The sequence below is a fragment of the Sminthopsis crassicaudata genome, chromosome 2, assembly GCF_048593235.1.
Source record: "Sminthopsis crassicaudata isolate SCR6 chromosome 2, ASM4859323v1, whole genome shotgun sequence".
Taxonomy (NCBI): domain Eukaryota; kingdom Metazoa; phylum Chordata; class Mammalia; order Dasyuromorphia; family Dasyuridae; genus Sminthopsis; species Sminthopsis crassicaudata.
Genome location: NC_133618.1, coordinates 579,387,001 through 579,414,257, shown reverse-complemented (window position 1 = coordinate 579,414,257; position 27,257 = coordinate 579,387,001). Strand labels below are relative to the sequence as shown.

The following is a 27,257-nucleotide window of genomic DNA, read 5'->3' as shown; positions in this document are numbered from 1 at the left end:
CCGCTGCATCCATCCGGTCTGGGAGGAAGCTGGTAAAGAAGTAAATAATTTCCTACCCCAGGGACAGACCCCAAAACATTTTTTAAGTATGAGCAAAAAAGCTAGAAAAACTATAGATTCCTTCTATACAGAGAAAGAGCGGGTATCCAACCCCGAGGAAGTTAACAGCAAAGATTCAGAAGATAACAACCTAAAGGGAAACGATTCCTGCCCCCCATCACATAACTCTCTCCTAGAAGAAGCTCTTAAGAAATTGAGGGAGATTGAAGAAAAATGGGGCAAGGAAAGGGAAGTTATGACAGAAAATAACAACGTCCTGAAATTGGAGTTGGAAAAAATAAAGAATTCACAGGAGATGCAGGGAAACAAAATTAGTGAATTAGAAAAGGTTAAAAAAACACAGGAAAGTAGGATTTCTGAATTGGAAAAGATAAAAAAGTCTCAAGAAAATAGAATTTCTGAATTGGAAAAAGAAAATAATTCTCAAAAAAAAAAAATTAGGGAAATGGAAAAAAATTCAATAGAGCAAAATAATTCATTTAAAAACGAAATTGGGCATTTACAAAAAGAACTAAAAACTGTGAAAGAAGAAAATAACTCCTTAAAAGTCAGGATGGAACAAATAGAAATGAATGATTCACAGAGAACCCAAGAATCAGTCAAACAAAACAAAAAAAATGAGAAGCTGGAGAACAACGTCAAATACTTACTGGGAAAATCTATAGACCTGGAAAATAGATCTAGGAGAGATAATCTGCGGATTATTGGACTTCCAGAAAACTATGACCAAAAAAAGAGCCTAGATTCTATTTTACAGGAAATTATCAAAGAGAACTGTCCAGAGATAATAGAAACAGAAGGGAAAGTAGATGTGGAAAGAATTCATCGAACTCCTTCTGAAATAGACCCTAAAAAAAGAACACCACGGAATATTGTGGCTAAGCTGCAGAATTACCACACAAAGGAGAAAATCCTGCAAGCAGCTAGAAAAAAACAATTTAAATACCAAGGGGCCACAATAAGGGTCACCCAAGATCTGGCTGCCTCCACATTAAAAGATAGAAGGGCCTGGAACCTGATATTCCGTAAGGCAAAAGATCAAGGACTGCAACCAAGAATGAACTACCCAGCTAAGTTTAGCATCTTTTTCCACGGAAGAAGATGGTCATTCAATGAAACAGAGGAATTCTATATGTTTCTAAGAAAAAAACCAGACTTAAACAAAAAATTTGATCTACATCCACAAGACTGAAGAGAAACAGAAAAAGGTACACAGAACCCTTGAGAACTGTAACTCTGTTGTGGGTATATAAAAAATACTCAAGGATAATTTGATTTTACTGATATAAAAGAAAAAAAGGGGGGTGTAGTAAAGGGAAGGAGGTCGGTTCAGAAAAAGGGGAAGGAGTGATAAAAAGAGGGAAACTACATCCCAGGAAGAGACATAGAAAATACACCATATCTGAGGGAACTTAGTGAGGGGGAGAATCATTGTGTGAATCTTACTCTCATCAGAAGAGGCTCAAAGAGTAAATAATTAACATATTTGTTTTTCAGAGAATTTTCTCTCACCTCATTAAAAGGGGGGAGAGGAAAAGGGAAAAGGAAAAGGGGAATAAGTGAAGGGACTTGGAGGGAGGGGGGAGGGATCCTAAAAAAAAAAAAAAAAGAGGGAGGGTTGCGCGTCACAAGGGGGGTCTGTAAATTAAATATCGGGGAGGGGGATCAGGGGGGTCAAGGGAAAAAAGCATAATCTGGGGATAATACGATGGCAGGAAATACAGAATTAGTAATTTTAACTGTAAATGTAAATGGGATGAACGATCCCACCAAACGGAGACGGATAGTAGATTGGATCAAAAAGCAGAACCCTACAATATGTTGCCTACAGGAAACACACTTAAAGCAGGGAGATACATACAGAGTAAAGGTAAAAGGTTGGAACAGAGCCTATTATGCTTCAGGTAAAGCCAAAAAAGCAGGGGTAGCTATCCTTATCTCAGATCAAGCAAAAGCAGAAGTAGATCTCGTTAAAAAAGATAAGGAAGGAAACTATATCCTGCTGAAAGGTAGCATAAATAATGAAGCCATATCAATACTAAACATATATGCACCAAGTGGTATAGCATCTAACTTTCTAAAGGAAAAGTTAAGAGAACTGCAAGAAGAAATAGACAGTAAAACTATAATAGTGGGAGATCTCAACCTTGCACTCTCAGATTTAGACAAATCAAACCACAAAACAAACAAGAAAGAAATTAAAAAAGTAAATAGAACATTAGAAAAACTAGGTATGATAGACCTTTGGAGAAAACTGAATGGCAATAGGAAGGAATATACTTTCTTCTCAGCAGTTCATGGATCCTATACAAAAATTGACCATATACTAGGACATAAAGATCTCAAAATTAAATGTAGGAAGGCAGAAATAATAAATGCCTTCTTCTCAGATCACAATGCAATAAAAGCTACATTCAGTAAAAAGTTAGGGGTAAATAGACCAAAAAGTAATTGGAAACTGAATAATCTCATCTTAAAGAATGACTGGGTGAAAGAGCAAATTATAGAAACAATTAACAATTTCACCCAAGATAATGATAATGATGAGACATCATATCAAAATCTTTGGGATGCAGCTAAAGCGGTAATAAGGGGAAATTTTATATCTTTAGAGGCTTATTTGAAGAAAATTGAGAAAGAGAAGATTAACGAATTGGGCTTACAACTTAAAAGGCTAGAAAAAGACCAAATTATAAACCCCCAACCAAAAATTAAACTCGAAATACAAAAATTAAAAGGAGAAATCAATAAAATTGAAAGTAAAAAAACTATTGAATTAATAAATAAAACCAAGAGTTGGTTTTATGAAAAAGCCAATAAAATAGATAAACCTTTGGTAAATTTGATCAAAAAAAAGAAAGAGGAAAATCAAATTGATAGTCTTACAAATGAAAAGGGGGATCTTTCCACCAATGAAGAGGAAATTAGAGAAATAATAAGGAGTTACTTTGCCCAACTTTATGCCAATAAATTTGATAACTTAAGTGAAATGGATGACTTCCTCCAAAAATATAGGCTCCCTAGATTAACAGAGGAGGAGATAAATTGCTTAAATAGTCCCATTTCAGAAAAAGAAATAGAACAAGCTATTAATCAACTCCCCAGGAAAAAATCCCCAGGGCCAGATGGATTCACATGTGAATTCTACCAAACATTTAAAGAACAATTAGCCCCAATGTTATATAAATTATTTGAAAAAATAGGGGATGAAGGAGTCCTACCAAATTCCTTTTATGACACAGACATGGTACTGATACCTAAACCTGGTAGATCGAAAACTGAGAAAGAAAATTATAGACCAATCTCCTTAATGAATATTGATGCTAAAATCTTAAATAAGATATTAGCAAAAAGACTTCAGAAAATCATCTCCAAGATAATACACTATGATCAAGTAGGATTTATTCCAGGAATGCAGGGCTGGTTTAATATTAGGAAAACTATTAATATAATTGACCATATTAATAATCAAATTAATAAGAACCATATGATCATCTCAATAGATGCAGAAAAAGCATTTGACAAAATCCAACATCCATTCCTACTAAAAACTCTTGAGAGTATAGGAATAAACGGATTATTCCTTAGAATAATCAGGAGTATATATTTAAGACCGTCAGTAAGCATAATATGCAATAGAAATAAACTGCAACCTTTCCCAGTAAGATCAGGAGTGAAACAAGGTTGCCCACTATCACCATTACTATTCAATATAGTACTAGAAACGCTAGCCTCGGCAATAAGAGCCGAGAAAGAGATTCAAGGAATTAGAGTAGGAAATGAGGAAATTAAACTATCACTTTTTGCAGATGACATGATGGTATACTTAGAGAACCCCAAAGACTCTGCTAAAAAGCTACTAGAAATAATTCAAAATTTCAGCAAAGTGGCAGGATACAAAATAAATCCACATAAATCCTCGGCATTTTTATATATCACTAACAAAATGCAACAGCAAGAGATACAAAGAGAAATTCCATTCCAAACAAATGTTGATAGTATAAAATATTTGGGAATCCATCTACCAAAGAAAAGTCAGGAATTATATGAGAAAAATTACAAAACACTTGCCACAAAAATAAAATCAGATTTAAATAATTGGAAAGACATTCAGTGCTCTTGGATAGGCCGAGCGAATATAATAAAGATGACAATACTCCCCAAACTAATCTATTTATTTAGTGCTATACCAATCAGACTCCCAAGAAACTATTTTAATGACCTAGAAAAAATAACAACAAAATTCATATGGAAGAATAAAAGGTCAAGAATTGCAAGGGAACTAATGAAAAAAAACTCAGAGGAAGGTGGTCTAAGTGTACCTGATCTAAAGCTATATTATATAGCAGCAGTCACCAAAACCATTTGGTATTGGCTACGAAATAGACCGGTAGATCAGTGGAACAGATTAGATACAAAGGACAAAAAAGGGTACATCTATAGCAATCTAATCTTTGACAAACCCAAAGATTCCAACATTAGGGATAAAAATTCATTATTCGGAAAAAACTGTTGGGAAAACTGGAAATTAGTATGGCAGAAATTAGATATGGATCCACACTTAACACCATATACCAAGATAAGATCAAAATGGGTCCATGATTTAGGCATAAAGAGGGAGATAATAAATAGATTAGAGGAACAGAGGATAATCTACCTCTCAGACTTGTGGAGGAGGAAGGAATTTATGACCAGAGGAGAACTAGAGATCATTATTGATCACAAAATAGAAGATTTTGATTACATCAAACTAAAAAGTTTCTGTACAAATAATACTAATGCAAACAAGATTAGAAGGGAAGTAACAAATTGGGAAAATATTTTTAAAAACAAAGGTTCTGACAAAGGTCTCATTTCCAAAATATATAGAGAACTGACCATAATTTATAAGAAACCAAACCATTCTCCAATTGATAAATGGTCAAAGGATATGAACAGACAATTCTCAGAGGAAGAAATTGAAACTATATCCACTCACATGAAAGAGTGTTCCAAATCGCTACTGATCAGAGAAATGCAAATTAAGACCACTCTGAGATACCACTACACACCTGTCAGATTGGCTAAGATGACAGGAACAAATAATGACAAATGTTGGAGGGGATGTGGGGAAATTGGGACACTAATACATTGCTGGTGGAGTTGTGAAAGAATCCAGCCATTCTGGAGAGCAATCTGGAATTATGCCCAAAAAGTTATCAAACTGTGCATACCCTTTGACCCAGCAGCGCTACTACTGGGATTATATCCCAAAGAAATACTAAAGAGCGGAAAGAGACATATATGTGCCAAAATGTTTGTGGCAGCTCTTTTTGTTGTGGCTAGAAACTGGAAGATGAATGGATGTCCATCAGTTGGAGAATGGTTGGGTAAATTGTGGTATATGAAAGTTATGGAATATTATTGCTCAGTAAGAAATGACCAGCAGGAGGAATACAGAGAGGGTTGGAGAGACTTAAATCAACTGATGCTGAGTGAAATGAGCAGAACCAGAAGATCACTGTATACTTCAACAACAATACTGTATGAGGATGTATTCTGATGGAAGTGGAAATCTTCAACATAAAGAAGATCCAACTCACTTCCAGTTGATCAATGATGGACAGAGGTAGATACACCCAGAGAAGAAACACTGGGAGGGGAATGTAAATTGTTAGCACTAATATCTGTCTGCCCAGGTTGCATATACCTTCGGATTCTAATGTTTATTGTGCAACAAGAAAATGATATTCACACACATGTATCTTACTTAGACTATATTGTAACACATGTAAAATGTGTGGTATTGCCTGTCGTCGGGGGGAGGGAATAAGGGAGGGGGGGTAATTTGGAAAAATGAATACAAGGGATAATATTATAAAATATATATATATATATAATAAAAAAAATTAAAAAAAAAAAAAAAAAAAAAAAAAAGTGAAGGTTAACAGAAAAAAAAAAAAAAAAAAAAAAAAAAAAAAAAAAAAAAAAAAAAAAAACATTTCCCAATTGTATTCTGGTTTAGGCTACCAATGGTGTAGATCATGTAACTGAGTCAATGGGAACAGATGAGCTCACCCAGGGAGAGAATCCAGGGAGCTGAGAGGACAGAACTATGAGTGCTGCTACACCGAAAGGATTGAAAATGTATGATTATTCTTCAATAGGAGAAAAAATAGGAGAGAGAGAGAGAGAACAGTGTCATGAGAACTGGTAGTATCCCAAGTGGTAGGAAGACCAAATAGTATGTAACTATTAGATTTAATAATATAAGTTCATGAATAATGTTTGAGAAAGCATTTTGATTGTATTTTGAAGCTAAATTACAGAGAATTGAGTGACTGAATGATGTCTCTAGGTATTTAGTAGGCAAAGAAAGGAGAAACAGGATAATAATTTGAGGGTATGACAAGGTCAATTAAAAGATATTTTTAAGGGTTAAGGAGTTTCAAGGTTACGTGTAGATAGTAGGGAGAAGAAATTAAAGATAATCTGAAAAGAGGGAATAGGATAAGTTCCTAAAATATATTTGTTGTTATTAAAAGTTGTTTTTTAATAGTGTTCAACTCTTTTCAATTCCATTTGAAGTTTTCTTGGCAAAGATACTAGAGTGATTTGCCATTTCTTTCTCCATATAAGAGGCAAATAGGTTAAGTGACTTGCCAGGGTCCCGTTGCTAGTAAATTTGTGAGGACAGATTTGAACTCTGGATGATGAATCTCTCCGACTTCTAAACCCTGTCTTCTTCCACTGGCCAGAAACATAGATGGTGAGGGTGAATCTGGACTAGGTACATAAGTGACTGCAGACAGAAAGACAAGGGATTAAGGAGTGGAGAACTGCATAACTGAACTTGTTAACCATAGGGCGAAGACTATGAAAGTAGTAAAGAAAAGCTACAGGGGGCAACTAGGTGGCGCAGTGGATAGAGCACCAGCCCTGAATTCAGGAGGACCTGAGTTCAAATCTGGTCTCAGACACTTAACTCTTCCTAGCTGTGTGACCCTGGGCAAGTTACATAACCCCAGCCTCAGGAAAAAAAAAAAAAAAAAGCTACAACTAGTGTAATCATTAGTGATGTTTTTTTTTTCCTCTCAATTTTCTTATACTTATTCATGTATATATTGTATCTCCTTGAAAGTAGGAACTGTTTATTTTCTTTCTTTCTTTTTTTTTTTGGGTGGGGGGGCTTTGTATTCTCAGTACTATACTACAGAACCTGGTGTATGGTAGATGCTTAAAAGATGTCCAACAGATTGAAATACTTATTGAGAATGGGAAAGTCTAGGTAAGACCAAAGAACCAATTTAAAAACAATGATACTGTGGGAGAGACAGAAAGACTAGAGATTGATGAAGGGGGAATTTCAGAATTCTTCAAGATCAGGTAGATATTACAGTGTCCTTGGGGGTGATGTTGGGTGACCACTCCATGGATGGTTCAGGTAGAATAGGGACAGAAGCCATGGGAAGTAGCACTGACGTACTAGATGCCCAAAGGTCCCTTAGCCGGAGGGCTCTCCATCATTATTATCTTAGTAGCAGTGTTCTTACCTTCCTGGGTAAAAAGGAGGTCTGAGTAGTTTCTGCTTCCCCTTCTGCTCTCTACTTCCTTATTTTGTCTTCAGGTAGAGTCAGTGGGAAAGTAAGTGGTAATGGGGGCCAGGAAGATCACTGGTAAAGGAAGCCTTGAATTCCAGGCTGCTGACCCCTGACCGGCCAATCTACTCGTCTTTTGTCTACACCACAAAATGTGTGAACACTGTAGGAAGGCCCTTCTTGGCCAGCTGGTTCTTTGTTGACAGATTTTATAGGAAATAAGAAGGGATATGAATGGCTCTTCCCCTGTAAGTGACCCCATTGCCCATTGGGACCACTTATTAAACATCAAACCCCACCAAAGACCAGCAATGAACTTGCTCTGAAACCTGGAAAGGTTTGTTACCTGGCAATTAACCCTGTAGTATAAACAGAAGGGAGAGGTGTTCTGTTCTCTGAGTTACATGTTTTTCAAGTAGCTGCCATTCCCCAAATTCACACCCCTCAGTAGATAAGCTAGAATTTTAATAGGGCTGCACCCAGGGGGTGTCGTGGCTTTCCTGCTTTCCAAGGCCAGGCTCAAAATCATTAACTAAGAGGCCACAGACTATTAAACTCAATCTATCTGGTGGGTTTCACTGTTGGTGAAGACCTCCACCTGGAGCCAGATGTTTTCTCCCCCTCAGTTTTATGAATTCAAATGATGGGCATCCTTCCACACAGCACTGTGAAAGGCTGAGAGCTCCTGCTACACTCTCCCATAAGTCACCCCTGATGTGCACTATTTGATTTCTGTCCATTCATTCAGCCTATATTCTTTGAGCACTTCTGGCAGACCCAGCCTGATGCCCTGCTATACTGTAGGGGAGGCAGAAGAAAGACAGAAAGGGTCTGTACTTTTAAGGAGTTTACTTTTTGGTTAGGGAGTCAAAATAAAGAATCAGAAAATAAGATAGTCTGTGACAAATGCTAAGTTGGAACAAATGATTGAAGAATGAGAAAACATGGACTAAATTATTTAAGCTGACAATAAGTATAACAGGAATTGGAGAAGTGAAGGATTAATGCTGGAGGTCACAGATTAATGCACAGAGATCATAAATTGATGCTGCAAAGTTCTTTCATTCATTTATTGAACTTAACATGCCACGTCCTGAGTGCCTGTGTTGGAATGACTTAGAGTCAAAGATTTTAGTCCTAGTAGATGGACGAATTCGATTAGTCTAAGTGAATTCCGACAGCTGCAAGGGCAGTGGGGGCTTTTGCTCAGTGGCCCCTTGCTGAGGGTGAAACTCTCTTGGCCATAAGACTTCTACCCAGCAGTCTCATAGATGTTGGACATAAGCAGTTTGTCCCAATCTAATGGTTTTTATCTCTACCCCCCACTCCAAATATTGGACCATCAGTTCCTCACTTGCTTAGTGAAGGCGCCATACTTTTTGTCAGTGGCTATTTTATAATAAAGTTAATTCTGACTAGTGCAGATATTAGGAAGATATTAAGATGCTAAGGACACTGGTTCCCAATGACCTTGAAAGCCCTCAACGGCAGCTGCTGATCAGCTAGGATAACAAGCTGAAGTTGTTGACCCAGTTGACCCAGTGCTGGGCACAGGCAAAGGAGATTTTTTTTTTTTTGTTGTTCCCCTCTGGCCTAAGGCCAGGGGGAGCTGGAGAGGGTCCAGGAAAAATAAAGCTGCCCACAGTAAAGGGCCATAGGCATACCACTGCCCTAAGCCCGTAACTCCTCACCCTTAATTGCAGTTTTCAGCGGTAAAGAGAACACCAGCACTAATTAAATATGTTGCAGGTCCTGGTCCCCCCTGGATGCTTGAGCCATAAATTAACTGTAATTAGTCACAGCCTAGGACTCTGAGTGCCAGGGTTGGAAGAGAGGTAGGTCTGATTAGTGGAGTTCAGAAATGAAATTGAAACTGATTTGCATAGAGGGTAGTTTCCTTACCTGGAAGTGTGGTATTAGGAGGCTTGGGAAGAAAGGAAGTGACCACATCTTCTCCAGTACCTCCTTGACTTTAAGAGCCTAATTCCTTTTGTGGCAATTAGGATTTGGTCAACTGGCTCTCCTTTTACTGGGCTCTCCCCACCTTCACTTCCCCTAATTTTTCTGGCTTCTCTAAATCCAACAATCCAATCCATCCAATCTAATAAGCATTTATTGAGCACCTATTGTATGTTAAGATACTAGGTGTTGGAGATAGAAAGATACTGTGAGAATTAGTCCCTTATCTTGAGAGCTTCATGATCTACTGAATAACAATAATATTATTTTTAATATTTATATAAAATTTAATAATTAATAAAAATAATAAATGGCATTTATCTTTGAACCTTTTTATTCAAGTGGGAAACTCCTCTGGAGTCGTTATTCACCAATCCATCTCTGCCCCTGAAGTATAGAATTGAATCTTAGGGAATCACTTGGGAGGTTAAATGACTTGCCAATGGCAGTATATCAGGATTTGAAATCAGGTCTTCCTGACTTGGAGATCTTTCCTTCACTGTGTACCACATTACTTTTCAGAGCTCTAAGGAAGCAATTCTTAAACATTTTAGTCTAAAGACTCCTTTACACTCTTAAAAATTATTGAGAACCCTATGTCTAAGAGCTTTTATTTATGTTGATTGTATTTATCAATATTTTGTGGTTGAGTTATTTCAGTCATGTCTGACTCTTCATGATCCTATTTGTGGTTTTCTTGACAAAGATATTGGAGTGGTTGGCCATTTCCTTCTCTAGTTCATTTTATAGATGAGAAAACTGAGGCAACAGGATTAAGTGACTTGCCCAGAATCACATAGCTCCTAAGTATCTGAGTTTGGATTTTAATTCAGGAAGATGAGTTTTCCTGATTTCAAGTCCAGGGTTTTATCCACTGTACCATCTGACTGCCCCTTCAATATTTACTGAATTTGTAATTAAGATATCTTAGTATTAAAAAAAAAAATTAACCTCACAGAACCTCTTAAAGAGTTTTGGGAACTCACCTGGGGATTGATGGGACCACACTTTGAGAATTGCTGCTCTAAGATATCACAATGAGTTACATATTATAATTTATAATTATATATAATTTGAGGTACCACAGAAAGAATGGAGTTGACAGAATGAGAATGGACCTGGAACTTTGATACTAGAAATAAAACTGGAACAGAATTGCAGAGGACTTTAGACTTCATGTAGTGCAACCCCCTCATTTAAAAAAATGTTGTTTTGGGGGCAGCTAGGTGGTGAAGTGGATAGAGCACCAGCCTTGTATTCAGGAGGACCTGAGTTCAAATCTGGTGTCAGACACTTAACACTTCCTAGCTGTGTGACCCTGGGCAAGTCACTTAACCTCAGCCTCAGTGGGGGGGGGGGGAAATTGTAAAAAAAAAAAAAATGTTGTTTAATATATGTTCTTTTATACTCTTTAAAGAAAAATCCATCAGTTTCTAGTAATTTAGCCTTCCCATGAAACACCCAAAAATTCTGTTAAACCAAAAGTCAAATCAATTACTGGCCATGTCGGACAACACAGGTCTCATTCTTTGACTCAGTCCTCTGTCCAAAAGTAACAGTAAGAGGTATGCTTCATCATTAGTCTTCTGAAGTCATGATTTGTCAAGACGTTGATTAGGATTCTGATGTCTTTGAGGGTTGTTATTTTTTCACATACCATGATTATTATAGAACTTGTTATTGTTTCTATTTTTGGGTTTTTTGTCTTATTTTGCTTTTTACTGTGCATCAGTTCATATAAATATAAAACATCTCTGAATTTTTCTTATTTTTTGCTTCTTATGGTGCCATAATATTCCATTTTATTTAGATGGAAACATTGCCATTTCCTTCTCTAGCTCATTTTATAGATTAGGAAACTGAGGCAACAGGATTAATTTGTGCAACCAATTCCCTAGTTGTTAAGATACCTACTTTGCTTTTCATTCTTAGCTGCCAGAAATAAAAATGCTGGTTGTTCTGATGAACATGAATATGATGAAACATCAGGTTTGTTTTAATTTGCATTTCTCTACCTTACAAGATTGTTGTGAGAATCCTGAGAGAAAATATTTGTAAAAAGCACTGGCACATGAGATTAGAAAGGAAGCAGAAAGCTAGCTTTTCTGTAAAGGTCTCATTTGTAGAATATATAGAGAACTAACTCAAATGTATAATACAAGCTATTCCCCAATTGACAAATGGTCAAAGGATATATGAACAGGCAATGTTCAGATGATGAAATTAAAGCCATCTAAAGTCATATGGAAAAATGCTCTAGATCACTATTGATCAGACAAATGCAAACTAAGACAATTCTGAGGTACCATCTCACATCTCTATTAGCTAAGCTGACAGGAAAAGGTAATGATGAATGTTGGAGGTGATCTGGGAAAATTGGGACACTGATGCATTGTTGGGAAGTTGTGAACTGATTGAGCCATTCTAGAAAGCAATTTGGCACCAGGCCCATAGTAACAACAAGATTTTGTGATGATCAGCTTGACTCTTCTCAACAATGCAGTGTTTCAAGACAATTCCAATAGATTTGGGATGGAAAATGCCATCTGCATCCAGGGAGAGAACTATGGAGACTGAATGTGCAGCTAAGCATAGCATTTTCACCTTTTTTCTTTGTTTGCTTATTTGTTTGGTTTTTCTCTTTTGATCTGATTTTCTTTGCACAAATGACAAACATGGAAATACGTTTAATAAGATTGCACTCATTTAATCTATATCAGGTTGTTTGTTGTCTGGGGGGGGGTAAAGGGTGGGAGAATAAAAAATTTGGAACGCAGTGTTGATGTAGTGATGCCAATAAACTTGTGATGGAGAGAATCATCTGCATTCAGAGAGAGGATTATGTGGACTAAATGTGGTTCACAACATAGTATTTTTATCATTAAGAAAAGAATGTTGAAAACTATCTTTACATGTATTTGGAAAAATAAAATACTATTGGAGGGGAAAAAAAAAGCACTGGTACAAAGTAGGCCCTATATAAATACTTATTACCTTTTTCTGTCCCTCTGGGATTTGTGAGAATGCATTATTGATCTGATGAGGTTCCCTGCCTTTTAGATGGGATTTTCTGTTGGCAGAAATATGGTCCATGGCTTTTTAGAGAATGAAGATAAAAGGAGCACTTCTTTGGTTAGTATTTTCAGGTCCCTCAGATAGGATGTGGGGTTGCTCTGAAAGGAAGCTTCCAAAATTTGTCCAAGAAAAATGTCAGAGAAAGGGAAAAAAAATCTTCTGAAAAATCTGCAAAAACCCTACAAGTAAGATCTTCACTTAGAAACATAGCACCCAAAAGCTCCCTTTGGAGGTAGACTAGTTCACTGCAAAACCTCCCTCAGACACCAGCTGTTTTGTAATGCTACTTCTGTGCTTGGCTCCTGTTGCAGAAGGATTTATGGGCCTTCAAAGGAGCTGATGGTAAACAGAACTGGCTTTTCTCATATGACCTCTGCCCTGTCCCCTCTTCCCTTCACCTGCTCTTTCTCTGTGGTTTATCTCTGAAAAGTCTCTGGAGCCAGCAGCGCCAGGTCTAAGAATTCAGAGAAGCATGTGTGTATGTTACTGGGAAGATAAACCTGGATTTCTGGTGTCTAGAAGAAGAGAAAGTCTCTTCTGCTCAGCCTTTGAGTGGGAGAAGACTGCCAGCTACCTTTCTGTTATCTCTGAGCTTATCTCCAGAGAAGGTTTTTGAAAAAGAAACAGAAAACCCTGAGTTTCCTTAAAGCTGCCTCTGAAACAGAACATGTGGATGTGGAATCGTGTCCTGGGTGGTCAGTCAAGTTTCACAGTGTCCAGATCACAAAAGGGTACTTAGATTAAATGATTTAATATATTCAAAGCCTTTTGAAAACTCTAAAGAGCTATAAAAATGTCAATTATCACTAGGTAATTAAGACTGCTGTTTTCCCAGAATACCCCTTGTCGCCATCAGCTTGAGCTAAATCCTGAGTTCTCGATACATATCGATACATAGACTCTGATACATATCTACTGTATCAATGATCCCTGCAGAGTGGTAGGTAGTCTGTCCTGGAGATAGAGCAGGGAGAGGGAGCTTTTTTTTTGGGGGGGGGGGGATGAAAACGCATTAAATTTAAACATCTGTCTATGGATGATGATAGCTAGCAAGCTTCAGCTTTCAGCAAGTCTTTGATTTTGACTTCAGGATATACATGATCTCTGGTACTGGGGCCACTATGCTTCCTTGCCTCCTGGATTCCTACAGTTATTAGCAATAGAAGTTTCATTGCTCAAATTACTTAGTCATTGAGCCTATTGTTTTATCTATAAAATGAAACATTTACACTAGGAATTTCTTTTTTTTTTTTTTTTTAAATCTTGATAACTATGTTTTGGCATAATTGGTTTCCTTTATAATTCTGGTATTTTATTTAATACATTTATAAAATTAAAAAGGAAACATTCTGAGAAGGGATTTATGTTTTTCCAAATGGGTTCATTACACAAAGAATCCTTGGACCAGAAGTTTTCTAAAGTTCCTTTTAGCTCTAATAGTGTATGATTTTTTTGATTAATGTAAGGGGCTTCCCTCCCCCCTCTTCCCCTTATCAGTTGAGGGATTAGGAGATGCTAAGGTTAATCCCTTTATTTGGGATCTGGTTGATTAGCTTGAAATAATGTTCAATCATTTTCAGTCAAGTCCCACGCTTTGTGACCCCATTTCTTAGTAATGTTAATGGAGTGGTTTGCTGTTTCCTTCTCTAGCTCATTTTACAGATGAGGAAATTAAGACAAAGTGTCCAGGGCCACACAGCTAGACAATGTCTGAGGCCAGATTTGAATTCGGGAAGTTGAGTCTTGTTGACTCCTGGCCTGGTGCTCTATACACTGCACTACTTACCTGCTCCTTGGAAGAATGACTTCTGCTTCATTTATCTTGGTGAAGCAACAAGATACACTGGGAGGGGAAGTCCATTTTTGCTTCCTTAGAATGGAAGCTACCCAGAACAGTGGTGAGGAGACACACACTAGCATGGTGGAGAGAGTGAGGAGAGGGGAGAGGAAGAGAAAGAAGGAGATAGAAGGAAGGAAAGGGATGAGAGGATGCTTCATTGACTGCATTTGGTAGTAGGATTATCTTCTTCAGCCATGGGTTTATTGTCTTGGGGATACTGTCTAATCTCCTCTCCTCCTTTCCATCCTCATTCTCTTGAATTCTTTCTGGTAAGACTTCAAACTGGACCCCCAGATACTTGGGTGCAATAAATGCTTCTATCCTCCAGATAATGAAGATGCAGATGGGAATGATCTATTTGGAAATAAGACAATCATAGCTAATTATATTTGAGAATTTTTATCTTTGTCTAAAACATGCAAGGAGCTCCCATTGAGCTCTGCCTCTCCATTTAGTTATCTCAACCCAGCTCTCCTTGTTCTTAGTCTAAGATCCCTTTTCCTGACTCCCTAAAAAGCCAGATATTTCTTAATTCTCTGTTTTCAAATGAATTTACTCCTTTGGTGAGGGGCTCCAAAATTTTAGAAATTGTGGAACTTTTATATTTTAAAATGTGCAAGATACACTTTTATATTTAATATGCATTATTAATATTTTATTCATCACATTCCAAAGTCTAGATAATCCTGATTTACAACATTTGCTGATTTCAAGGTATTAATTTTCACTCTCAAAAACTGAACAATTGACTCTAGTCAGTCTTGATATGATTCCAGCACACCTGGCTCCAACCTACATTACTTCATACACAATAAGTTTCACGCAAACTGGTCTTCTGATATGTTGCTCAGATGACATTCTTTCAGTCTCTGAATCTTTTTTTAACTTGTCCGCCATGTCTGGAATGCACTCCTTCATCACCAAAAGCCTTTCTTGATCCCACTCAAAGGCTAGTGTTTCTTCCTCCCAAATTATCTGGCAGGTATTTTGTGTGTGTATATATAAAAAATGTATATGTGTATTATATGTATATGTACACAAATAAGTAATATACATACATAGTGTTTCTCTAAATACAAGCAACCTTTTTGAGGGCAGGGAATGTTTTGTTCTTTGTACACCTCTTTCCAACATTAACACAGTGCCTGTTAGTATCTAGTAGATATTTAATAAATTCTTATTGATTAATTAACTATAAAGCTGCAAAGTATTTCTGTAAGCCAAATAGTATAAAACAGAATCTTTACTAAACAAAATTTTAATAAATCACCAAAATTGGAAGGTCTTCATAGGGCATCCTAGACAATCTTTTTTTTTTTTTTTTTTTTTTTTTTTTTTTCCTGAGGCTGGGGTTAAGTGACTTGCCCAGGGTCACACAGCTAGGAAGAATTAAGTGTTTGAGATCACATTTGAACTCGGGTCCTCCTGAATTCAGGGCTGGTGCTCTATCCACTGTGCCACCTAGCTGCCCCCCATCCTAGACAATCTTAAAAGAAATACCAGAAAGGATCCAGAGGTTATCTATTTCAATTGCTTCATTTTATAGATGAGGAAACAGATGTTTCTAAAGGTTAATTGATTAGTTCAGGTTTACATAGTTGAATCAGAACCCAGGTCTCTAGACTTGTAACTGAGTGCTCTTTCCATTCCATGATTGTTTCCAACTTCCTCAAGTTTACAGATTTGGACAACTGTGACTTCTCTAGGCTAACTAATTAGTGGCTAAGCCAAAACAGGAAGTTAAATTTTCTGAATACCGATTCAGTCTTCTTCAATCCATAATGGCAGCAGGTTCAGAAATATAATAATAAAACAGTAAAAAAAAATGACATACTGGTCATAAAGTTACTTAAACATTATTTCGTTAATAATTCATAATCAAACCCCACTCTAAATGGCCCTACCCTACCATGACATCATCTGGCTGATTGCCCATCTGTATAATGGTTTCTATGGAAGTAATTGCCTCTGTTATATCATGGTACCCATGAATGACATTAGGTGGGGCATATACCTAATAAAGATTAGGGAAGTAAGATTGAGAGAGGAGCTTGTGAGAATTGTAATTAAGATTTTCTCTTCCATTTTCTTTTTTTCATTATTCAGTTTTCACCTATGCCAGTGCTCAATGGGGCAAGTTTTTGACTCTTTGATCCTACTTGGGAACAAATATGCTTCTGCTGGGTGACATAAAGTTTAATTTATAGATAGAATAAGAAAAAAGTAATAAGATTCCAAAATAACATTTTTATCTACTTGAAAAACTTCCCTGGAAAGCTAACTAACTTCTTGGATCCCAGTTTACCACACAGTTTGAAAATCTTTTCCAGAGACTGCTGGAAAAGTCAATCCTATTCCATATCTTCTTTCAAACTGTCCTTATGCTCCCTTAAACTAGAATGCTTACCTTCTTTTTCATCTTTATGTTTTCTGGATCTAGCACTATTTCTATTTCTTGGGGGTAGGAATGTATGTGAGACAGAGTAGTTTGCCTTCTTTTTTTCTTGTCCCATCTGTTATTTATTCTAACCTCTGTGCCAAAATTCATCAACCAGTAGTCATTAAGAACCCATTATATGAATCCAACCTTTATTTAAGGAAATATAATAGGGGGAAGTTTGCCAAGATGGTCTAGTTTTCTGTGATTCTTGGCGATATCTTAAAGCAGTTGATGTGATTATAATATGGGAATCTTATATTTCAGCCTAGGGTTTTCCCAAAGCAGATAGTTTTGGTGTTCATCAAAAAAGTGTGAAAGTAGTAGGAGGGTGGGAAAGAAATGGCTAGATATGGGAGAAGATACGTGGCTTGAGCATTTTTCTCTACCCTTCAAGCGGTTCCCTGTGCTTTGTGTAGCCCCTATCCAATGTGCTAACTCCAGTCAAGTTAGAATGTCACAAATTTGCATATTGATTTTATAATTCACTGAATACTTTGGTCTTAGAATCAGAAAATCTGGATTTTAATTCCAACTCCTTGAAATACTAGTAATGAGACCACAGGTGAATGATAGAACCTTTCTGAGACCTAGTTTTCTGATACAGGTAACACTTAATTCCCTGACTATTGGGCTACTATGAAAAAAACAACTTTATTGACCTTTAAACACTATAAAAATGTGAGTTATTATAATTTGAAATAGTTCTTTATCTTTGTTATAATTTATTCATTTTTCTTTTTCCTTTAATAGGTCTACATTATCAATGTGACTTGGTCTGACTCCACCTCCCAGACTATCTACCGGCGATACAGCAAGTTCTTTGACCTACAGGTAAGTTTTTTCCTCTGTGGAGATACTATTTTGTTTCACTTGGAAGGATCTGGATTTATCATTGGCCAGGGTGTTTCTCACCTCTCCTTCCTCCCTTTTTTTCTTCCCTTCCCTTCACATGACATGGAGAGTACTTCTCAGCCACTTGCCAGACTATAGCAATAAGAAATGACTCAGACCTCTTAGAACTGTATTTGTGAGGGCAGTGTTTCCTGGACAATGCAGGTTTCTCCGCCAAGAAACAGGAATACTTTGGGGATATTTTTGACAGCTTTTGTGTTTCAGAGAACCTCAGAACTTTCCTAGAGGTGGAAGGGACTTTGATGGTTACCTAATCTTACCATCCTAGGTTTCCTATAGAATTTTAGAGTTGAAAGGACTTCAAAGGTTCTCTAGTCCATCAAAAGCAGGAATCTTCACTATATCATTCCTGACAACTAGACTGGTCACATAACTTTGGCTTGGAAACTTGAAGTGATACATATGGAAGTTCATTGTCTATCCCACAGCCTATTCCATTGTTGACTAACTCTCATTGTTAGAAATTTTTTCCTTATGTTGAACCTCCTTGTAATTTCCTGCCTTTGGTTCTAGTTTCCTTATATTTCCTATTGTTTTTTCAAGGTGGGGTATAGATGACAGCTATAATGGCTAACCACTGTATTAGAGGTGTGTATGTGTACAAATATGTACACATATAAAGAACTGGAGTGAGGTAAAAGTAGTGTAGTGAATCAATGAAAAAAGATTTTTATTGAGCACTACAGATAGAACAGATAGAAAAGCAAGGAAGTCTTTTCTCCCAAGAAATTCAACATTCCTTTTCTTTTTAAAGCTTTTATTTTCAAAATATGTGCATAGTTTTCAATATTTACCCTTGCAAAACTTTGTGTTCCAAATTTTCTCCCTCCATCCCCTCCCCTAGACAGCAAGTAATCCAATATAGATTAAACATGTATAATTCTTCTATGTATATTTCCACAATTATCATGCTGCACAAGAAAAATCAGATCAAAAAGGAAAAAAGTGGGAAAGAAAACAAAAAAGCAAGCAAACAACAACAAAAAAAGTGAAAATACTATGTTGTGATCCACACTCAGTTCCCACAGTCCTCTCTCTGGTGTGGATGGCTCTCTTCATCACAAGACCATTGGAACTGGCCTGAATCCTCTCATTGTTGAAATCACTTTCATCAGAATTGATCATTACATAATCTTATTGTTACTGTATACAATGATATCCTTGTTTTGCTCATTTCAGTCAGCATCAGTTCATGTAAGTCTTTCTAGGCCTCTCTAAAATCATCCTGCTGATCATTTACTAATATTCCATAACATTCATATACCATAACTTGTTCAGCCATTCTCCAATGATGGGCATCCACTCAGTTTTCAGTGTGTTGCCACTACAAAGAAGACTGCCCACAAACATTTTTTGCCCATGTGGGTCCCCTTCCCATTTTTATGATCTCTTTGGGATATAAGCCCAGTAGAAACACTGCTGGATCAAAGATATGCACAGTTGGATAGCTCTTTGGAGATAGTTTCAGATTGTTCTCCAGAATGGTTAGATCAATTTGCAATTCCACCAACAATGTATCCAAGTCCCAGTTTTCCCACATCCCCTCTAACATTTATTATCTTTTTCTGTTATCTTGAAAGTCTAATTGCAAAAAGTAGGGGTGAGCTTCTTGGAAGAACTTTGTGGTGTTTAGATAGCACTTAGGGCACAGTAAGAAGAATTGCAATTGGTGTCTTTCTGCTTGTCTAGTTGGTGTGAGGGACATTTCTGATGGGATAGGAAGGGCAGTTGGAGAGGCTGGCCCACTATCATTAGGAAGAAAGAAGTCAAGTAAGTGCTTCCTTTATGCTAACTCTACATCCGAGTGTGGGAACTCTGGGTTCTCTCAGAGGGATTGAGAATGGAGGGGTCAAGCAGGATGAATTCAGAAAGGCTTGGAGAGACTTGCATGAACTGATGCTGAGTGAAATGAGCAGAACCAGAAGATCACTATACACTTCAACAACAATACTGTATGAAGAGGTATTCTGATGGAAGTGGATATCATCAACATAAAGAAGATCCAACTCACTTCCAGCTGATCAATGATGGACAGAAACAACTACACTCAGAGAAGGAACACTGGGAAGTGAATGTAAATTGTTAGCACTACTGTCTATCTACCCAGGTTACTTATACCTTCGGAATCCAATACTTAACGTGCAACAAGAAAATTGGACTTACACACATATATTGTATCTATACTATAACACATGTAAAATGTATGGGATTCCCTGTCATCTAGGGAAGGCAGTAGAGGGAGGGAGGGGAAAATCTGGAAAAATGAATAAAAGGGATAATGTTGTAAAAAAATTACTCATGCATATATACTGTCAAAAAAATTATAATTATAAAATTAATAAAAAAATGATAAAAAAAAGTCACTTTCTCCCATTTTTAAACCCAGAAGAAACGATATTTTATAATAAAGCATATGTGTCATTAAAAAAAGAGAGAGAGAATGAAGGGGACATTGGCAGGAAGGTTAGGGGTAAGAATTCCCTGGGGTGTCTGTCCTGTGAGGCCCTCCAGCACCCAATGAAGTCTAGGCAACTCACTTTTACTTTGGTGCTTTAAAATATTGGGTAAATTACAGAAATATGCAGATGGCAATCCATTCATGAATTGCTGGTACCAAAACAAATTAAGTGTCTGGGGGCTGATTTTTTGGTGATGACTTTCTTCAGACAGAACTAGGCTGGTTCTAAGACAACAGGCATTGATAGGATTGTGGAATCAGAACAGAAAGGAACTTTAGAAATCCTAGTTCATATACTCTATGAATCTGAGTATATTTTGTATTGCTTGTTTGGAGGGAAAAGCATATACTAAATCTTGCTATTATTTTAAAATTACTTATCTGTGCCTTTCTTCTGTATATTAAAGAACATTTATTTCAATGACCTTTTTTTTGGGAGGGGGCATTACAATTGCTAATTCTCTCCTATCTCATTTCACCTGTTCATAAAAATTGAGAAAAGAAAAAAAGAGAAAACATTCGAAATATTCAAGTATAAACAAGCAAAATGAATCTACACAGTGGCCACATTCAGAAATGAATGTCTCTTTCTGCACCTTGTATCCATCATCTCTTTGTCTGGGGTGGTTACATGCTTCTATACAGGTCTTCTGATCATTGCATTAATCAGAGTTCTGAAGTCTTTCAGATTTGTTTTTCTTTACAATGCTAGTGCTCCTGTATAACTTGTTTTCCTGGTTCTTCTCACTTTATTTGCATCAGTTTAGACTGCTCAAAGATTCTCTTAAGTAATTTATTTTACAATTTCTTATGATGCAAGAATTTTCCATTGCATTGATGTTCTCCAATTTGTTCACCCATTCCCCAATGGTATAAGAAATTCCCCTTAGATCTCCTCTCTTTCTTTTTCTTTTTCCTTCTTTTCCTCAGCTCAGGATCACAAGGTAATTATTATTATTATTTTTTGCTTATCCTCTCCTAATGTCATTTCCTTACCTCCTTTCCACTTGTTCCCTACTGAACTTTTCTTTGTATGTATAGGTATGTTTTGCTTTCCTTTGTCCTTTCATATAAGAATAAGGCTGATCTGATGCCCATTCCCTCCATTTCCATGCTTGTATATTCTTCCCATCCACTATAATTTTGAGAAATGGCAAGTTCCTTCCCTTTCTTCTTTCTTTGTATCCTAGCGTATTCCTCCCTTTACTTTTCTTTCACTGACCTCCAATCAAACCCTCAGAACAGATCCCAGTTCCTCTTTTTTTTTTTTTCTTTTTTCCATTTAACTCTCATGACTTTTGAAGACATTAAAATTCTGATGGGACATTTATTTCTTCTCTCTCATTTAAAGTATTAGCATTACTTTGTTCAATTCAGCTTAGTTGTTTAAATACATTTACCTTCAGTTTTTCTGGACTCTTACATTTGTCTTTCAAAGTTCCTACTCAGCTCTGATCTTTTCATCAGAAATGCTTGTTCCATTAGATGTCCTTTTTTCCCCCCCTCTCTCTCTCTAGGATTATTCTCAGCTTTGCAACATAAGTTAGTCTTGGTTGTAAGGCTATATCCTTTGTCTTTTAGAATATTGCATTCCAAGAGCTTTCATTTTTAGTGGTAGCTGCCAGGAATTGTGTGATCCCTGACTGTTGTTTCTGGGGTGAACTGCTTACTTCTGGAAGTTTGCCATAATGTTTTCTTTGATGTGGGAGTTCTGTGACATTTCTAAGACTTTTCTTCTAGGGTTTCTTTCATAAGGTGATTAGTGGATTCTTTCTATCTGTACTTTGTCTTCTAATAGATCAGTTTTCCTTTATGATTTCTTAAAACAGATTTTTTAAAAAAAAATTAGAGTCTTCAGTTAGTAATTCTTAAATTACTTTTCCTTAAGTTGTTTTCCAGATCATTCTACAGGCATTTGCTTAATATCTATTATATGCCAGGCATTATGCCAAGAACTATTGTTTTTCATATCAAATGACCTACCTTTTCTGCTATAGTTTCAATATTTTAGTTTTGTTCCCATATTTCTTGTTGTCTTATGAAGTCATTGATTTCTGTTTAGTCAATTCTAATTTTCATGGAGTTTGTTAATTAATGTTTACTACTGTCTCTTCTAAACTGTTTCTTCTTCTAGTTCTTTACTCCAGAGATTTACTTAATTTTAAAATCTTTTTTTGAAAACTGTTTTTTTTTTTGGTAGTTGTAGTCTTTGTGGAAAATCCATATTTTCTTTTGAATTACTCCTTGCAGAGTGATTTCAGACTTGCTCTCCCCTTTCTGGGGATCAGTCAACTTATAAATTTTTTTTTTTACACTGGTTGGTGTTTGCTTTGATTTATTCATCTTTCCAGCTTTACTTCATGAATTGAGACTTTGTGACAGGGTTGGGTTCTGCACCTTGCTGGAGTTTCAGATGGAATTTAAGCTGGGTTTAGTTTCTTGCTCTGGATCCCCTGGGTTCTTATACCCTCATGGGTCTTTGAGGTTCAGAATGCTGCTGGGATCTTCATGGTCCTCTCTTGTGTGTCTCAGAAACAAAAGAGAGCATAAATGTGTTAGAGATCTCAGAACTCCTGTACCTGAGCTGTATTACTTAATATGAAAGATTTGGTGCTGATTACCTGAGGGCTGTGCAGGGGAGCCCTCTCATTTTGGTGCCTCCACACACAGAGCCTTACAGACAACACATATTCCTGACTGTCTCTGATCAAATTGGGAGGCAATGCTAAACTCAGGATGACTTTACTGGAGATCCCCTTTTCTATTGTTTATTTGACTTAATATTATAATTTGTTTCTGCATTTCATTTTATTATTTATAGTTCCAATACTGTTACCACAATATTATTTTCATATTACAGATGAGGAAACTGAGACTTAGAGAGGTAATATCTTCTGATCCTGCTCTCTTGATTGGTGAGTCCTTGGTTCAGACCACCATTTCATAAAGGACTTGAGTGGTGGAGTTTTGCAGAGCTGCATTGATCAATGGAGTTAGTGTTGCTGGACAGGAAATGATGTCTCCTTTGGGGAGAAGGAGCCCTGAAAGGTCCCATTGATAAGAGACGGGGGTCCAAAGGCAGTGGAAAACTCTCAAAAACTCCCTCCCCCTTTCTCTTTTGGTCCCTTCTCTTACCTCCTCAACTATAAACTATCATAAGAAAGGAATGTATTTCCCCTGATCTCCACCATTTCCTGGGGCTCCCAAGGGGACTTTTGAGTGCAGAACAGTTTGCCAAGGACCTTCTGGATCTGTCTATGGGATGCCCATTGGAAATGGGCAAGATCTGTACATTTGAGAGATGATGCTGTTGTGCATACAGCTGGGGAAGGTTTTATCACACTTGGAAACCTTTGAACTCTTGGAAGTTCTTTGGGTTTTAGTCTCTGATTTTAGCATTGCAACACATATGCTCCCATTGTAGTTGGTGAGGGCTCAAACTTGGAATAAATTGACTTATCCACATTTACCTCCATTTAAAAAGTCAAAACTGGGGAATTGTAGAATTCTTGTCCTAGGCATCTACACTGCAGTTTGCACCAGGCAGCTCCTTTAAGGAGGAACAAATTGATTTGCCTTCTCTCTCCCTCTAGACATTAGTTGCTGGGAATCAGCTTTCATGGGATTGTGTTTCTTTGTTGTTGTCAGTTTACAAGAAAAATGGCTTTCCTTACTTAGGGAGAAGATTCATAACCATGCTACTTGTCTATTATTCTCTCTTGCATTAATCCAGTTCAATTCTATTGAATACAGGTCCTTATATTTATTGAGCACCTACCCCATGCATGTGTGTGTTTAGCACTGAGATTGATACCAAGATGAATGAAACACCTTTCTGGCTGTTCAGGAACATGTAGTTTACTTACCTGAAGTGATAAGACATCAGCACTGTGGTTTGGCAGGTTCCTCATTAGATTCCTCATTAGAAAACTGAATGTGATTGTTGCTCTCTGAATTATTTTCTAGGCCCTTTTGAAGTTCTACCTCATTCATCCTCTCTTTCTTAGGTGAGGTCTTTATTAAGAACTTTCCTCTAAGCCCCTACAGTCAATTCTCCCATTGCAAGAATGTGGATGCAACATGTGTGTCCTCATTTTACAGAGGGTGAGAGCTCACATTTGGACTAAATTTGAAATCATCCCAGTGACATTAGCCAAGATGGAATAAATCAATCAGGATTGTTGGGTTTAAAGGCACACATTGGTCATTGCTGATCAGGTTTCCCCAGGCTAATCTCAGTTTAGATTAAAAATAAAAAACAGAAATTGAGCATTCATTTCTCTAATACTTTGACATTGAGTTTATCTTTTCCTTTTGATCTCCACAAGAATGTTATGTTCCTGGCTCCTCCAAAAACTCCTATTTGTCCAGTCAGATAATAATGAAAAAGGACTTAAATTTTTTCTAGTTTTCTCTCAGAAGGATGATAGATTGGTGGAGAGTGGTAAAGAGCAGATCAATTAAACTGGAAAATAGTATGGCAAAAACTAGGCATTGACCAACACCTAACACCAAATAAGGTCAAAATGGGGTCATGATTTAAACATAAAAGGTGATACTAAGCAAATTAGGAGAACAAGATCTGTGCAGAAGGAAGGAATTTATGGCCAAAAAAACCCTAGAGAATATTATGAAATACAAAATGGACAATTTGGATTATATTAGATTAAAAAGATTTTGTGCAAACAAAACCAATTCAACCAAGATTAGAAGGGAAGCAGAAAACTGGAGAAAAAAAATTTATATCCAAAGGTTCTGATAAAGGCCTCATATTTAAAATATATAGATAATTGACTCAAATTTATAAGAATATAAGCCATTTTCCAACTGATAAATGGTCAAAGGATATGAACAAACAATTTTCAGATGAAGAAATTGAAACCATCTCTAATCAGATGAAAAGGTGCTCTAAATAACTATTGATCAGATAAATGCAAATTAAGACAACTCTGAGATACCACTACATATCTCTCAAACTGGCTAAGATGATAGGAAAAAGGGATGTGGGAAAACTGGGACACTGACATATTGTTGGTGGATTTGTGAACTAATCTAACCATGTGATCTCCTTTCTGGAGAGGAATTTGGAACTATGTTAAAGAACTATCAAACAGTGCATACTTTTTGATCCAGTGGGTTCTCTGCTGGACCTGTATCTCAAAGAGATCATAAAAAAGGAAAAATAACCCACGTGTGAAAAAATGTTTGTAGCAGCCCTTTTTGTGGTGGCAAGAAACTGGAAACTGAGTGGATGCCCATCAGTTGGGGAATGGCTGAAAAAGTTATTAATGTTATGGAATATTATTGTTCTATAAGAAATGATGCGCAGGATGATTTCAGAGAGGTCTGGAGAAACTTACATGAGCTGATGATAAGTGAATTGAGTAGAACCAAAAGAACACTGTCCATAGCAACAACAAGATTATCTGATGATCAACTGTGATAGACTTGGTTCTTTTCAACAATGAGATGAGGAGTTGTGATTTAGAGAGCCCTCTGCATCCAAAGAGGGGACTATGGGGACTGAATGTGGATCACAACATAGTATTTTTACCTTTCTTTTTGTTGTTTTTTGCTTGCTTTTTTTCGCCTCTCATTTTTTTCTTTTTTTGATCTAATGTTTCTTGTGTAGCATGATAAATGGAGAAATATATTTAAAAGAATCACACATATTTAACCTATATTGGATAACGCTGTCCAGGGGAGGAAGTGGTAGGAAGGGAGAAAATTATGGAACACAGATTTTTGCAAGAGTGAATGTTGAAAACTATTTTTGCATGTATTTTGAAAAATAAGAAACTATTATATAAAAAAAGAGTAGCTCAATAGACACTTGAAATAATATATACATCATTCAAGTTCTGAATTTACTCTTCCTGCAGGTTGAAATAGTGCACTTATTAGATGCTGTAGTTTATTTAGTTAACTAAAGCAGTGTAGGCTTGGGCATGGGAAAAGCTTCTTAAGAATGAATTGATGATGGCTTGACAAAGAGGCAGCATGAAGTGTTAGGAAGAACTGAATTAGGAATCAGGGCACTTGGGTTCAAATCCAGCTCTGTTTCTTGCTATGTGACTTTGGACAAGTCATTTTACCTTCTGACTGTGTTTCTTCATTTGTAAAATAGGGCTAGGAATACTTACCCCCCCCATATTTCTCAGGGTTATTATAAAGATTGAAAACATTTTGTAAAAATCTTGAAGAGTTAAAGAAGTATCAGATATTGTTATATAATCTAAATGACCTTTTTGCATGGATGGGTAAACTGAGGCTTAGAGATGAGTTCTGCCTAAGGATGTGGTGAATTTCCTACCTTGGGAGATTTTTAGTCAAAGGCTATATGTCCATGTACTAAGCTGTCATAAAGGGTTAGCTTTAGCTTGGATGAGCCAGATGTCTTCATTTGGTGATAAGGGAGGAAGAAAAATTTGGAACATAAAAGTCTTGTAAAAATGAATGTTGGAAACTATTTCTACATGTATTTGGAAAAATAAATTATTATTGCTAGGGAAAAGCACAAGGCAGGCACTATATAAATGCTTATTACCTTCTTTTCTCCCTCAGGGATTAGTGAGAATGCATTATTGATCTGATAAGGTTTTTTGCCTTTGAGATAGGATTTTCTGTTGGCAGAGGTGTGTGGTTCCTGCCTTTTTAGAGAATGAAGATAAAAGGAGAATGTTTCATCTGTTTATGTCTTGCTGACCTAATTTAATTTTGAGCTCCTTTGAAAAAAGAGACACTTTTCCAGACTCATTGCCTATCACTTCTCTTTGGCCTACTTTTCTTTCCTGGTACTTGACATTCTACCTTCCACCTCCATACCTTTGTTTGAGCTGTTCCCCGTACCTGCAGTATCCTTCTTCATGTCTACATCATGTCTAGCTTCCTTCAAGGTTCAATTCAAATAGCATACCCAACTGGAGATCTCCATTG

General features: G+C 36.8%; 1 protein-coding gene across 3 annotated transcripts in view; it reads left to right on the top strand.

Moving 5' to 3' along the window:
• SH3PXD2A (SH3 and PX domains 2A) overlaps positions 1-27,257 on the top strand; it is a 329,372-nt gene that overhangs the window by 50,901 nt on the left and 251,214 nt on the right. For all 3 annotated transcript variants that reach the window (XM_074295501.1, XM_074295500.1, XM_074295499.1), the window contains exon 2: positions 17,702-17,782. In XM_074295501.1, coding sequence (XP_074151602.1) covers positions 17,702-17,782 — 81 coding nt within the window. The remainder of the gene's footprint in view (positions 1-17,701; positions 17,783-27,257) is intronic.